Below are 14,377 nucleotides of genomic sequence, written 5' to 3'. Positions count from 1 at the left end.
TAATGACACCCTTCTATAATATTCTTTGAAAACTCATTGTATCAGGCAGCAGAAGGAATAGAAAAAAACTGCTGTCAGTCATAGTTACCAATTAGTTGTTACTGTACCACACACGCACACAGTGAAAGACTTCGTACAGTGAAATTACAAAGAGGGATACTTCCCTCATACCTTTCATGGTCAGTCACAGTGTAGTTAGTTTTTTTAATATTCTCAGGTTTTAAGATATCATTCGTCCGTCTAGGGCTGGGACTATTGATGATATAAACCTAATCACAATTGAGTTCATTTCAAACGTTGATTTAGTGTAGCAATATTAGAATAAGCACAAACTAAAAATTGATGACATCATCTACAATTTAACTTAATGAGCCCCCGATTCATATACATGTGGCACATGCTCTTTTAACAGCAAGACATGATGCTTCCAGATTCTGTTTCAATACGAGTCATAACTGGCCTGAGATATGAAGCTCCCTGACTATAAATAAACTAGTTATTTAGAAAACATTTATCCTTGTTTAACTTGTATTTTGCAGCTCACATAAATCTCCCTCCTTTTACAGCTCCTGCTAGGAATTTTGAAGCTTAAAAGTCTTTAACCTCAACAGAATTTTAACTTAAAGTGTTCAGATTGTTAAAAAGAAAATGTGCATAGTCCACATCGAGGTCTGTTGATTATCAAGGAAAGTGGGGACACTGATTGCGGTGGAGATGAATCTGGTTAAATAACACTAAAACCACTGGTGACGACATTCACCACAGAGAGGAAAGGGGAAAAAATGTCTACATTTGGGTGAAATTACCATTTTATCTTCTTATGGGCCATCCTTAATGACAGCGTGCATATTGTAAACTGCACGCTGTCATTAAGGATGGCGGTGGGATTTCCATATTGTGCAATACTGTCTCTGGTCAACAGTAAAAGCAGGGAGGTGAGCTGAGGCACCACAGATGGCGGTAGAGTGAGCACAAGGGAGAGCAGTTATGACAAGAGCGAGAGAGAGTATGTATTTCCAGCCCCGCATTCCCGTCTCCTTCACAACGCTAGAAGGTCAGCTGAGCCTCGAGCCATAACACTCGCTCCCTTTTCACTTCAGTCCCACTTTTATTCCTAGTAGAACCACAGCGCTCTTTGACAATTGTCATCATGACGAATCAATACGGACTTCTCCACAGACCCCGTGTCCCTCAGCCCCCGTTCTTTGCCGCCCTTGAGTTTTTAAACACAGATCCAAAACATAGTCCAGGTAAAGTCCCTTCCCAGGGCTCCATGTTATAGGTTACCCTTGCCTCTCTCTAAAACTCCTCTTTTTTCTTAGTCCTGTATGTCCTCTGGTTCTCTCCATGTATCAGTGTCAGATTTAATTGGCGTAGCTGCTTGTCAGAGGCTTTCTGTAGCAGCCTGCCAAATGTCAAAAACCATTAAAAATGACAATTTGTGTTATTTAGCAATCAATATCTATACACTTTCGGAAAAGAGAGATTTTGATTCATATAGTTGGACATTGTTGTTCAACTTTAGCCATGTAAGTCCTTGGTATCCCCCTCCCCACCCCACCATGCTAACGCACTGTCTCCTTTTCAAGCACCCCGTATTTGTGAGAGTGTGTACATGTTGCTCTCCAATCTACGGCAGAGCTGACATCCAGCATGAAACCAATCAGTGTGTGGGTGTGTGTATGGGCTGATTAGTGGCGTGCTAAGGCATGCGGCACGTCAGATGCGAGCGTTAATTCGTGTTGCGAGCATCGCGGCGACTTGTCTCGGCCCTCCGGTAATGAGCAACGGCACCGTTATGTGGCTCGGCTTCACGGTGCTTCTTCCCCATCTCTGCGACACACTGGGCCCTGGTAATTGGTCACAGAGGGGACAGTAAATCTGTACGAGGACGTGGGAGAGACACAGAGACATGGAGCCAGAGAAAAGAAAGAGTGTGTGTGTGTGTATGTGTTTGCATGTGTGCGAATTTGCAGGAGGAGGTAGGTGACGAGGACGGAGGGGGGGTGTCTTTCATCTTCACAGCTTTTTCTTTATAAACCTCCAACTGTTTACAAGGACTGACGCCTATTTGCACACACACAAATACAGACACACACACATTTCTACATAGCGAGTCGTCCCCCCCCCCAACTGCTACCACCCACACATATATACAGTAAATGACCTCAGCGCGCTACTGTCTGAGAGTATGGATTCTAATCAGATGTCGGCAGTATTGTGCCTGTCAAACCCGGCCAAGGTTACTTAACCTTCCAGTCTTAATTTCCCTTCCATTTTAGCTCCTTCCTCCATATCAAACATCAGCACATCTATGAGAGAAAAAAAAAGAAAGAGTGTGGGGAGGAAAATGAAGATTGCCATGCTTGGCTGAATCTTGGAGATGAAAGTAGAGGATGATTCACATTGCTATTGCAAAATGAACTGAACCAAGCTGAGCTGAGCTGTGCCGGGCTGGGCTATTTTTAAACTTCTATACAACACAGCTACTGGAAGAGGACAATGTGAAGCGGAGCAAATTATTTCTATATCATGAGGGAAGGTATGCGAAACAAGGCCTCCAGGAGAGCAAAATTAATATATAAACTATGTCACAAAGATTTTGGCTACTTTTTCTTGTCACTTCTTTACTAGTTTCCAAGTCATGTCAGTTATTAAGAGACAGACAAAAGGCTTTTAGTGTAATTACTACTTTTTATAGTTCAAAGCTAGCCAAATGTTTTAACATGCTGTATAAAACACATGAACATGTTATTAAGAACCACTAACAATGTTAGCTTCGCTAAATGCTAACATCAATTGTCATTAGTGGTCATGGGGACAATAACAAAATAGATGTAGTGATGTTTAATGGCTTGTCTACATACATCAAACTTGGATGTTGGAATGCCAGAGTTAGCACGTTACAGCAAGGAAAAACAGGATTTGTTTTGATTCTTAGCAAGGCAGAATCATTCAGGTATTGTGAGCAATGCAGTATAATACTTTTATTTGCACTTAAAAACACCACTGCAGCACACTTATTCAGGAATGCACCATTACTTGCTATCATTTGCTAAATAGCAACCAGGGCTAACAGTTAAACACTGATAGGAGCAGCTTTTCTTTCTCACCTGGAGGCTCCAGCGGCCTCGTGGCTGCTCACCCCAGCAGTGCACAGTCATGAGAGTCCAGTTCTTCAGTCCAGCGGTGGAGGCATCATAAGGCCTCGTATCCAACAGCACCGACACTGTGCCACCAGGAGACACCAGGCTTATGGATAGGTCACCACGGCACGCTGCGTTGATACTCACTCTCACCTGTTGAGAGACAGATGGCAAGCTCCATGAAGGAATAGTTCCACATTATAGGATATTCACTTTCTCCTCTTCTTCCTATAATAAGCTCGATACAGCTGTTGGGTGAGCTAAAACATGAAAAAGCTGCTAGCAGCCACTTAGCTCCCTTTAACATAAAGGGAAACTGTCGATCTGATTCTCTTAATTAGCCTGACTGTTTTACATGTATCATATTCAGCTTTTATATCGGTTTGTTTAATCTGCTCGGGTAAAAAACTTGTATTTTTTGTGTTAACTGAGAGTTTCTACCAGAAGATTTACAACATCATATTGATGAGAGGAAATTACTGTGCTGGGGTAAAAGATAGTTCCATTTATAATGTCCTATTAAACTGCAGATTGCTGTTTTATACTGTTTTAAATATTTTTGTGCAGTTTAAACAAAAAAGAGACAACATAGCAATTGGCGAGTTTTTGCTGACAGATTCTGCTAACCTTGCACCAAGTCAATATTAACTAATTTCCGTTGTTTCCATTTTTCCCCCCAGTTTTAGTCATGCAGATTTAACCATATCTACACTGTAGCTTAATATATATGAGACAACTGGCATCCATGCTTTCATCTGACTCCCTCCAAAAATGGCACATTTTTCTAGCACTTTCTTTGAATGTGCCTTCTTAATCAATTTGCTGTTTTAATCTTTGACATCCTAGATAAGACATGTGATGAAGGAACAAACAATGTACTTCCCTCCCTGATAAGGTTCGCTGACTAATTATGAAAATAGAACATAGAGTGCTGTATTGCTGAAATCTAAATCTAAATCCAATAAGTATTGTCTGAGATAATGTGGCACATAGATGGACAAGCCAAAAATATGTCCATAGCCAGGCAAAGACAAAGGGAAGCAGGTGAAGAAAGTATAATAAATGGAACACGATTGTGCAGGATATTAGCTAAATGATTTAAATAAGCCCATATCCCCTGCCACCACCAGTAGCACCCAGTAAACACCCTCCCTGTCCCTGTTCATCACAAGCAGCACATCTGGTGTGACAATGGCACATCGCAGAGAGAGCCGCCAAGCTGCAAAAAGACTGACAGCCCGCTCCTGTTTACGGCGTGTTACCACGGCAACACATCCATCAATCACACCTCGCAGCGATGGCCTGACCCACGCTTTCTGCCAGGGAGCAGAGCCGCAAAGATGAAGCCTTTTCAATTTGCATGCTGACACACTCTCGCTCGCTCTCCTTCTCTCTCCTCGCCATTTCACAAGTACACACATTCACAAACACAGAATACTCGCGCAAACTGAGCCGCGCACAGACACGTACAGTACGTATGCCTGCTGACACAATCAAACATAAACACATTTGCATGTATGTGCCTGTGCTCAAGAAAACTCAGTTTTGCCATTTTCTGCAAATTACACTGCCAACACATTGCACATCACAGTATGATGTTTTTTTTTTATCTCCTCTATTCTCAGATAAAGCACATGACACTGAAACCCCAAAACAATTTATATGGCATCTTCAAGCTCCCTCGACTGTATGCAGAAGTTAACTTTTGAATGCACTTGTGCTTGATTTCTGTCCTGTCAAGGGCAACAGGAACATTGAAAGACTATAGGAGCAGATTTACATCACACTTCAATATTTTAAAAAGCATCTTCATCAGTCACGTTATTAGTACACCTGTATGTGTAGCATGTTAACGAAAGTATCTAATCAGCCAGTTATATGGCAGCTCAAAGCATTTAAGCATGTAGACAACTTGCTGAAATGGAGCATCAGAATGGGGAAGAAATGTTACTAAAGTGACTTTAAATGTAGCATGGTTGTTGGTGCAAGAAAGACTGTTCTGGGTATTTCAGACAATGCAGTGATTTTCCCACACAATCATCTCTAGGGTTTAAAAGCAATGGTGTGAAAATGAAACGATCCAGTGAGCAGCAGTTCCCTGGAAAAAAAATGCCTTGTTGATGCCAGAGGTCAGAAGAGAATGGCCCGACTATGTTAGGCTGATAGGAAGGCAACAGTAACTCGAATAACCACTTGTTACAACCAAGGTATGCAGAAGAGCATCTCTGAATGCACGTTTCTTCAGAAGAAGACCACACTGGTCCTGTCAGCTAAGAACAGCAAACTGAGGCTACAGTTTTCACCTGATTAATGACCTAATTTCTGCTCCAACACTCCATCCGAGTGTTTATGAAAAATTCCAACCATATCATCCATATGGTTGGAATTTTTCATAAACACCATAAAAGCATAGATCCATCCTGCCTTGCATCAGCAGTTCAGGCTTCTGGTGACACTCAGTGACTGGACTGACACACACACACATACCTTCACACACTTCACTACCTCAAGCACCTATCTGTACAATGTCACGCAGACACACACACACACACACATTAATACATCAAGTTACTTTTTGCACAATGCTCAGTCTTTTGCACAACCCACTGTCACTGTTGCACTTTTCTATTGCACTGTTGTGTCTGCATTGTTCTGTTCTGTCTGGTGTTGCACTGTTTTTTGCAATTTTTGCACACTTGCACTTTATGTAGTCCTGTGTTAATTGTCTGTTATATGCACATGATTGAAATGACAATAAAACCACTTGACTTGACTTGACTTGACGGTGGTGTAATGATATCTTCCTGGCAAACTCTGGGCCCTTTAATACTGTTTAAACACCAAAGTCTACCTGAGTATTGTTGCTGACTATGTCCATGCCTTTAGCAGGGTAACACAGCATGCCACAAAGCTCATATCTTTTCAGACTGGTTTCTTGAATGTGAAAACAAGTTCAATGTACTCAAATGATTTCTACAGTCACCAGATCTCAATTCCATAGAGCACCTTTGGCGCGTAGTGGAACGGAAGATTTGCATCAAGGATGTGCAGCCAAGAAATCTGCAGCAACTGTATGATGCTATCATGTGAATATGGATCAAAAACTTTGCGAAATATTTCCGGCACCTTGTTGAATCTGTACCATAAAGAATTAATGTAGTGCTGAGAGCAAAAAAAGAGTCCAACCCTAAACTAGCAAGGCGTACCTAACATGGAGTGTGAATGTATATGCCTATGCTATTGAAAAAAAACTCACTTTTGGAATCTTTCTTTGAATTTTTCTGTTATAGTTTAACATTTTTGAAAACAAACCTGTTCACTTTCTTGCTGTAATTTTTTTATAGATTGATATGTTATGGCTCATATCATGCACACTCAGTGTAAAGACAAAGGAGAAGGTAAAGTCTTTATAAAGCCTTTATAAAATGGAAAGGAGACAAGTAGCCTGCTTCTGTTTTGCTGAAGTCCACCTGCTAGCTCCTCTGAAATTCACTAATTCACTGTTTTCAGTTTTCCGTGTATGCTTAATCTGGAGAAAACTTCTCAGTGAGTGGAGAGTAATGTTTCTTTGCAAGTAGGTGAATAATTACATTTACCAAAAACAAATTAATGCCAAAAAATGTTGTAAAATGTCATGTATTTAATCAAAAAAATAAAAAATTACCCACCTGGACATGCTCAAGAGTGTTGATCTCATTAGCCCTTCCTCGACAGGCTTCTGATTGGATGTTCACATTGACTCCTTGCCCTGGATAAAAGATTCTAGCCAATACAAAGTCATTACCTCTGTAAGTCGAAAGCCTCAAAAGCCTCTTCTCACATGCTCATTTCACTTTTATATGTATGCGTAAAGCAGTGACAGGACAGATGAAGTTGAGTTAAAGATCATGGATGCTGATATCAAAACCAGTTTCTTGGGGGCTAATCTGAAAATCCTTAGCAGATAGAGTCAATAAAGTTTTTTTTGAAAAATAATCTTTGTATTTTACCTGGCAGGATCAAGCGTGACTTCTTGTGTGCACTTCTTCTGTGAAGGAACACTGTGGAAGTGTGCGGCCTGCTGCACCATCAGCCCTGCATCCAACAGTCCAAAGCCATACCTGCAACAAGGAAGGAAGAAGCAGTCCATTATGTGTATTTGTGAATATGATGAGCAGGAGCATGGTGTTGCGTTTTTATCCTCACAAACGTGAAATTGGAGGCTTTTTATGTGGGTGGCTGAATGTGGCTGCAGGAGCAGAGTAAGTGCTAATGGCTCTGACACGAGGAGGCAACAAGTCATTGACGAAGATGATGTTGTCCTCTGACACAATCGCTTCTCGCTCTGTCCGTGCTGAGGCTGAGGGCTGCTGTTTGTGCGCCTGTAATTGCCTGGAGGATTGATTCTGAACAATGTGCCATCTCACGGACTGTAATCAAGCCTCATTATTCATTCGTTACTACCCCAATCTTGGTGCTGGAGACACAATGGCCGACCCTTAAGCGGCGTTGCTGCCTGGTGACTGTATGACCACTGCTTATCATGCTCTCTTCTCCACTTTACTACTCATCCCTTTTGAATCTTCCCCTCTCATCTTTCCTCTTTGGCCTCTCTTTTTCACAGAGCAGCCTGCTATTCAGTCTTGGTTTCCTCTCTAAATTCTCCTTCACCCTCCTTCATCAAACACAAATTTCTTGCATCAGAACTCTTCGCAGCCGCCTCAGTGATGCTGAAATCACAGTCTTCGTAAGTCTCTCTTTAATTCTCCCTCAAATCTTTCATTTTCATGCACTTCTCCGCTCACCGTTCCCTTTTGTTCAAATCGCGCTCCTCAGACTGAGTAACGGGGCAATAACAACCTTCATCGCCCCTCCTTCTTGGAAATTCAGAGGGGGTGACAAAGAGCTAATTCCTGCCATTATTACCATACAGACCTTATGACGTTAATCTGCAATAAGTGAAATTCATTATCCTGATGACGGGGTCTCTCGGAGCAGCAGAGCGAGAGACGGAGACAGGAGAAAGGAGAGAGCTGATCAATAACTCAATCTGCTGCCCTGCATGGGGCTCCATCTCCTCTGTCTCAGACTGTCAGTGTTTCGGAGGAGGAGACGCAGGATCTGCAGCCCGCATCATGCTCGTCCTAACAGCACGCAGTGCAATCAATGGACACAATCTAATCAGCCACTATCACCACCAGTGACTTTTAGCGTGTAGGGCCCGGCATAACAGCATTAAGCAGACGGCTGTTTGGGGTTGAGGTGCGCTATAGAAGTTCAAGGTTATTCAGAGGTTTTGTGAAAGCTGTGAAGAGCTTGAGCAAAACACAGCCGACAACAGCTCAGTGCAGAGAAGTGATTCCTCGTCTTACCCCCTTTATCCTAATGAGTTCTAAATGTGCTTATTGTATATAAATGAAGATGACAATGTCTTTATTTATTGATCAATGTGTGTTTAGAAGTCACCAAAACTGAACTGATGACTAGGAGCTGTGGCCCTGAATTCGCCCTAATACATATTTAAAGATGGATTGCTGTTATTGCTTAATGTTTTTTTGTGTTGTCAGTAGGGATGGGTACCGGTGTCCGGTGCCATGATGGCACCGGTTCTGACATAAACGGTAGTAACCAGACCGAAAAGCAGCGCACATTTCGGTGCTTTATTTCGGTGCTTTTTTTTCCTGAGCTGTGATACACTTTAGATTCTAGCCAATCATTTTACGTTTCCCAGGATAGTAGGCGGGGCCAGGTACGTACGTTCTGTTAGAGCAGAGCTACAGATTAAAAATGCCCAAGGCGAAGCGGTCAAAAGTCTGGCTGTACTTCACAGCAAAATATGCAAACTCAGCAGCAACAAGTGCTTTAAGCTGATACTGTGATACTGTCAAAGGAGGTAACACCTCAAATCCGATGAAACACCTGGCGACGCATAGCGTTTTTTTAAAAAGCCCAGAAATGCGCCGTATTTGATAGCTTGCTGCGAGACCTCATACCGAGCACATCTACTGCGGGTGGGTTGCCTGTTATGCAACATCCCCCAAAAACACGAAGAGGAGAGTCCTGGCCCCTAGCCCTGCCAGTGTAGCAGAAATGATGACGGATGATGATGCAGCAGCAGCCGTTCTTCTCTGCGTGAGTAGCTAATTTACGTTGAGTAGGCTAACCACGTTATTACATTAATGCATGTAAGGTGAACTAGCAAACATCATCATAGCTACATGCGGCTGTCCTCTTGTTTGATGGCAGATACTCCCTTCACCCTGGCCAAAAAGGCTAAAATGACCAAAGAAAAAGTGGAAAACAGTTAAACATGAGAAGTTTAGGACAAAGTTTGTGTTTTTTCCATTGTGTAAGCACTGCTTCCAGCCAAGAGTGATACCATATATGCCCCATAGCTGCAGAAAAGGCTAACATTGTTATCTTTTTACAAAAAAAACAGCTGAACATGAGAGGTTTTTGGACAAAGTTTGTGTTCTCCATTCTTTAAGCACCGGTTTGAGTACCGTTTGAGCACCGGCACCGTTTCAAAAGTACCGATTTGGCACCGGTATCAGATAAAACTTAAACGATACCCATCCCTAGTTGTCAGTGCACCAAAAACTAAAGTACAATGTCTCTGAACTCTTTGTAATTTACTCTTGAATATTTTAGATAGACTGTTTGATTGAAAACAAAATCTATATGTGAAACCTACACCTTTTTGCTGAAAATGGTGCAAAAGGAGTTTTTCCTTCCCACTGTTGCCAAAATGCTTGCTCACAAGAAGTCATATGATTGTTGTGTTATTCTCGTATGCATTATTGTAGGGTCTCCCTTACAATATAAAGGGCTTTGAGGCAATTGTTGTTGTGTTGTTGGTGCTGTATAAGAAAAATTGAATTGAATTGAAAATGCATAGTATTTAAGTAGCAACAAGATAGCTGTTGCACTGATGCACATTTGAGGTTCGCAGCAGCTTCAACTATTTGGTAATGGACAGATAAACCAATCAGGCATAATATTATGATCATCTGCCTAATATTGTGTTGGTTGGTGTTGGTCTCCCTTTTACTGCCCTGACCTCTCGAGGCATGGACTCCTAGACCCCTGAAGGTGTGTTTTGGTATCTGCGCCAGATCCTTTAAGTCCTGTAAGTTGTGAGGCAAGGCGTCATTAGATTGGAAATGTTTATCCAGCACATTCTACTGAATTGGATTGTGATCTGGGGAATTTGGAGGCCAAGTTAACACCCCAAACTCGCTTCTGTGCTCATGTTATGTCACACTCGCCAAGTAGTAAGTCTGATTTTTAGCTTTTTTAAACCTTACTTTGGGCAAAATGTTTTTTTTAATTTTCAGATTTAATAATGAACTTGTTAAATTTCAGTGTGACCAGTGAAATTAAAGTTACAGTTCTCTTTCTAGTCATGCACACAGGGGCATTGAAATAACTGCTGATTGCTGACAGTTGTTTCGTGAAGAACTTTGGACAGCTTATTAAATGTCATGTTAAACATTAAATGTCAACACTACATAGCAGTTTGTAATGCTCTGAGACAGGAGCTTACAAGCCACAAACGCTATCTAAGTAGCAGCCATAGAGCACTTCAAGGAGCAGCTGTCAATACTTGAAATTCCGAAAGTTACCAAAATAAATTAGCCAGATAGGGGAATAGTTGGAAATGGGAAAACACAACTGAAACACTAGCACTAAAAATAGATTACCCAAGATATTTCACAGTGTGGAGGAAAATTGATACCTTGACTTCTCATAAAACAAACTGTTGGTGACCAGGCCTTGCCACCATGCTCCCTCTTAGTGATTAAATGTATCCCTCCTACCCAGCGCCCCTTAGCAAGAGTTGTGCACCTATTAAATCGTATGGCTCCCACAGATCGATCGGGCTTGCCCCAGCTCCACAGCCATAAACCCACACCGGCATACAGTGTATCTGATAGAGAAAGCTGCAGGAAACAAGTTCCCCCACGAAAGAACATGATGAAAATGACAGATTTTATGTCCCCTGCCATGTCAGTGAAAGAGCACTACTGAGCCGGGGCACTTTTCAAGTAGACTCCCCAGCCTTTTCAGACGTCTCATCATCAAGAGCAAGGACTGGAGAGAGTCGTGCACCTTCTAAATAGCATTGTGATTTCTGGAAGCGTGTGCAGGATTTGTGAGTAGTTTGATATCAGGATTGCATGTGATTGAGATTTTTATTTTCTTTCATTTTTTTGGAATCCTGCAAATGTCTTTAGGATAAAACCCACATAGTGTAAAGCATATCAAGTAATTAGTCAGAAAAACACAGTCATCCAATTTTCAACTTGTTCCTTCTCCACCTCCTGCGTGGTCGGAAGGAGGCTGAGCCAAGCCGATTACAGAATGACAGCCGATCTTCTGTCCACGCAGCACGAAGCATGTTAAACCCCCTCCGACCCCCCGCCTCCTCACATATGGAACCCACGGTCCTCACATTTTCTCTATCCACTTTCACTCCTCGATGGCAAATGCCCTTCCAATCTCTTACTCCCTCCTTCTTTTTATCTATTAACATGAAGGCCACCCCCCCCACCCCCCCCCCCCCAACCCAACACACATACACACACACACACACACACCGCTCCATGGGGCCTCTTTGTAACTGTCGAGGAACCCTTTTCACTTTTTGTTCTGTGGGGTTTCCCAGGTCCTTTCTCTGTTGATATTCACACCATCTGCCAAAAGCAGAGGAAGGTGCACACAAACCCAACTCGCACTTAGACATAGAGATCTTTGGGGGTTAAGGTCTTTCCTTCGTCTTTTTGCACATGGCGCTGAAAACACAGCTTTAACAACCTCTATCCTGTAACCAAAACAGATTTCTGCAGCTACCAGGGGACCCAGCTACGGCGGTCTCAACCCTTGTTTGCAGTGGTACGTCCTGCTAAGTCCCCCCCAATAGAAGTGGCTGTAAAGAATCACTCAAGCCGCACTAAGCAGCTGCCTGTGAGTTAGGTCATTTTCCCAGGAGCCACAGAGTGGGCATTGGCAGGACCTCAAAAAAGGGGGACACCATCTGTTCAGTGCCTGAAAAGGTTGGTGACACCTTCTGTGGTACCAACAACTTCTAATTAAGTGGCCAGGAATGCTGCAGCAGCTTCAACACATGATTGGTGGACTTGCCTTAGTTACCCTCTCCATCACATCTGGGCACCCACTAATGAAAAATGGTCGATGAGAGAAAACAAGATCGCTTGGTGAAAGTGATGTGACTGTAGAAACCTAAGAAAAACTAGATTTTCTTTTGTGTGGGTTTTTTGTTTTTGGTTTGGTTTTCTTGCCCTCCTTTTGTTGCTCTTAATTGAATGTTTATCAGGAGCATAAAACAACTGCATTAGCCCTTTGGTCAATCCCAGCGTGGTTGGTTTCAGTTATATCATAATGCACTAATTTCATTAACATTAGGATTTAAATGAAATAACAAATAGACTTAACATTCTTCTGATTTCCATCGCTCTTGCAGCCAAATCTGCTGCTCAGAAATGTTACTAATTAGGCTTATTAAGTAATTAAGAAGAGGTCTTAATTATATCTGCGCCACTGGGACCTGCACGGCTGTAATCATGAAATGCTGTGCCGCGCAGCTCAGCTTTGTTGGTGTGGATGTTACACAGTTTCATCCATTAAACTGTTCTGAATGTGTGTTGGGTTTTTTTGTTTTTTCTTTTTTTTTTACAAAGAAAAAAAATAGATTTTGAAATATACTTTTAGTGTTGTATTAGACAAATATCTGCATGATGTTAAATTACAGAGAGAGAAACACTCAGCAGCCTTCAACAGCACAGTCTCAAAATGCCAAGTGAATTACCTTGTGAAGAGTTAAAAGTTTAATGAAATATATTGCGGGGAGGAAAATGAGGGGTTTGGCACGGGCATGGGACTTAGTCTCGGGAGAATGGGCCCCGAACAGCCCTCTCAGTTTTCTATAGCCATCAGTCAAAGCAGCAGCCACCCGTTCCCGTCTTTTACACGAGGAGACTTCTCTGGAAGCCATGATGATCTATACCCCATGACCTCACTCTCAGTGTCCAACATATTTTGATTTGTAGCTCGAGTGTTATTCAAACACAAATTCAAAAGAGGATGAAATTCGGCAGAGAGCTTTTGTTGGACGCGCACCAAGGTACAGTCCTTTTGGATGTCTCTGCCCTTGTGTGGAAGGAAAGACGGAGTGCGAGAGAGAGAGATTGAGTAGCCCCTGCACTACAAGCTTGGCAAAAGATTCCCACCCGGGTCCCAAGCGTTTTTCTTTTAGTCCGGACAAAGCAAACACCGAACCAGGAGCCTTTGTTTGTCTTTTCAAAGGAATGGAGATTTAGATGCCACATCACTAAAACGTGACAGAGCAAACGCACATGTAATGATTAAAAAAGTCTGTTTTTGTACGTTGGTGACATCTGCTACATGATTTCATCACGGGAGCCACGTGGACTTTAAAGATTCTGTACACCACATGCAGGATTAGAGAATATAATTTGATGACAGGCTTGGGTTATGGGTCAGTTTGGGTGCACATATCATTACTATTGCACATGGAACAAATCATAAAAACCATCTAGCAAATATGCATAATTTGGAAAGAAACAACAAAGAAGTCAATATGGAAACAGTGCTGACTTTAGTGCAAACCTAACAATGAAGGATACAGCATATTTGTGGTCAGTAGTTAATACCTAAGATCATTAATCCATAGTTTTATAAATATTTTAATGCTACTTGTTCTAAGAAGTTCCGCTTGGTTCTGGCCATTAGTCTACAGCCACAGCAAAACAATTTCACTTGGAAAAAAAGTGGATTAAAGATGAGTGTGCGGACTATAATGGAACTTTATTTTTTCTGAACCCTCCCCCCACCCCACCAGCAAAATATGAGAATTGCTACTTGTACATGAATTATGCATCAGTTGAGGTTTAGAAGAGTGCAGGGTCCCTTCACCCACCCCCTCTTGTAGCGCAGTAGGGTGGAGTGGGGTGATATGTCTGTGTTTGCGTGTGTTTGTGTGTGCGTGTGCAGGGGTTTGGGTGGTGGGGTGTACTGGCACCCCTCTGTTTGCCTGCTGCACCCCCCTGCAGGGAGACACGGCACCCCCTGCAGGAGGTGCAGCGCTCCGCTTCCCCCTGTCCCCCAGGGCACGCAGAAACATACATAAACACACGCTCGGCATATTCAGCCCAGTTTATCTGCTGACCCATCCATCAAATGCACATCCACACACACACACACACACACAC

General features: G+C 42.5%; 1 protein-coding gene across 2 annotated transcripts in view; it reads right to left on the bottom strand.

Moving 5' to 3' along the window:
• LOC102206784 (furin-like protease kpc-1) overlaps positions 1-14,377 on the bottom strand; it is a 200,413-nt gene that overhangs the window by 22,505 nt on the left and 163,531 nt on the right. For both annotated transcript variants that reach the window (XM_005741284.2, XM_005741285.2), the window contains exons 14-16: positions 7,136-7,246; positions 6,815-6,908; positions 3,114-3,299 (exon numbers count right to left, since the gene is read on the bottom strand). In XM_005741284.2, the coding sequence (XP_005741341.1) occupies positions 3,114-3,299; positions 6,815-6,908; positions 7,136-7,246 (391 nt within the window). The remainder of the gene's footprint in view (positions 1-3,113; positions 3,300-6,814; positions 6,909-7,135; positions 7,247-14,377) is intronic.

Source organism: Pundamilia nyererei, unplaced genomic scaffold (genome assembly GCF_000239375.1).
Source record: "Pundamilia nyererei isolate P.nyererei 1_Seehausen unplaced genomic scaffold, PunNye1.0 scaffold00109, whole genome shotgun sequence".
Lineage (NCBI taxonomy): Eukaryota > Metazoa > Chordata > Actinopteri > Cichliformes > Cichlidae > Pundamilia > Pundamilia nyererei.
The sequence above is the reverse complement of the archived record's forward strand: the minus strand, read 5'-3'. Positions and strand labels throughout refer to the sequence as shown.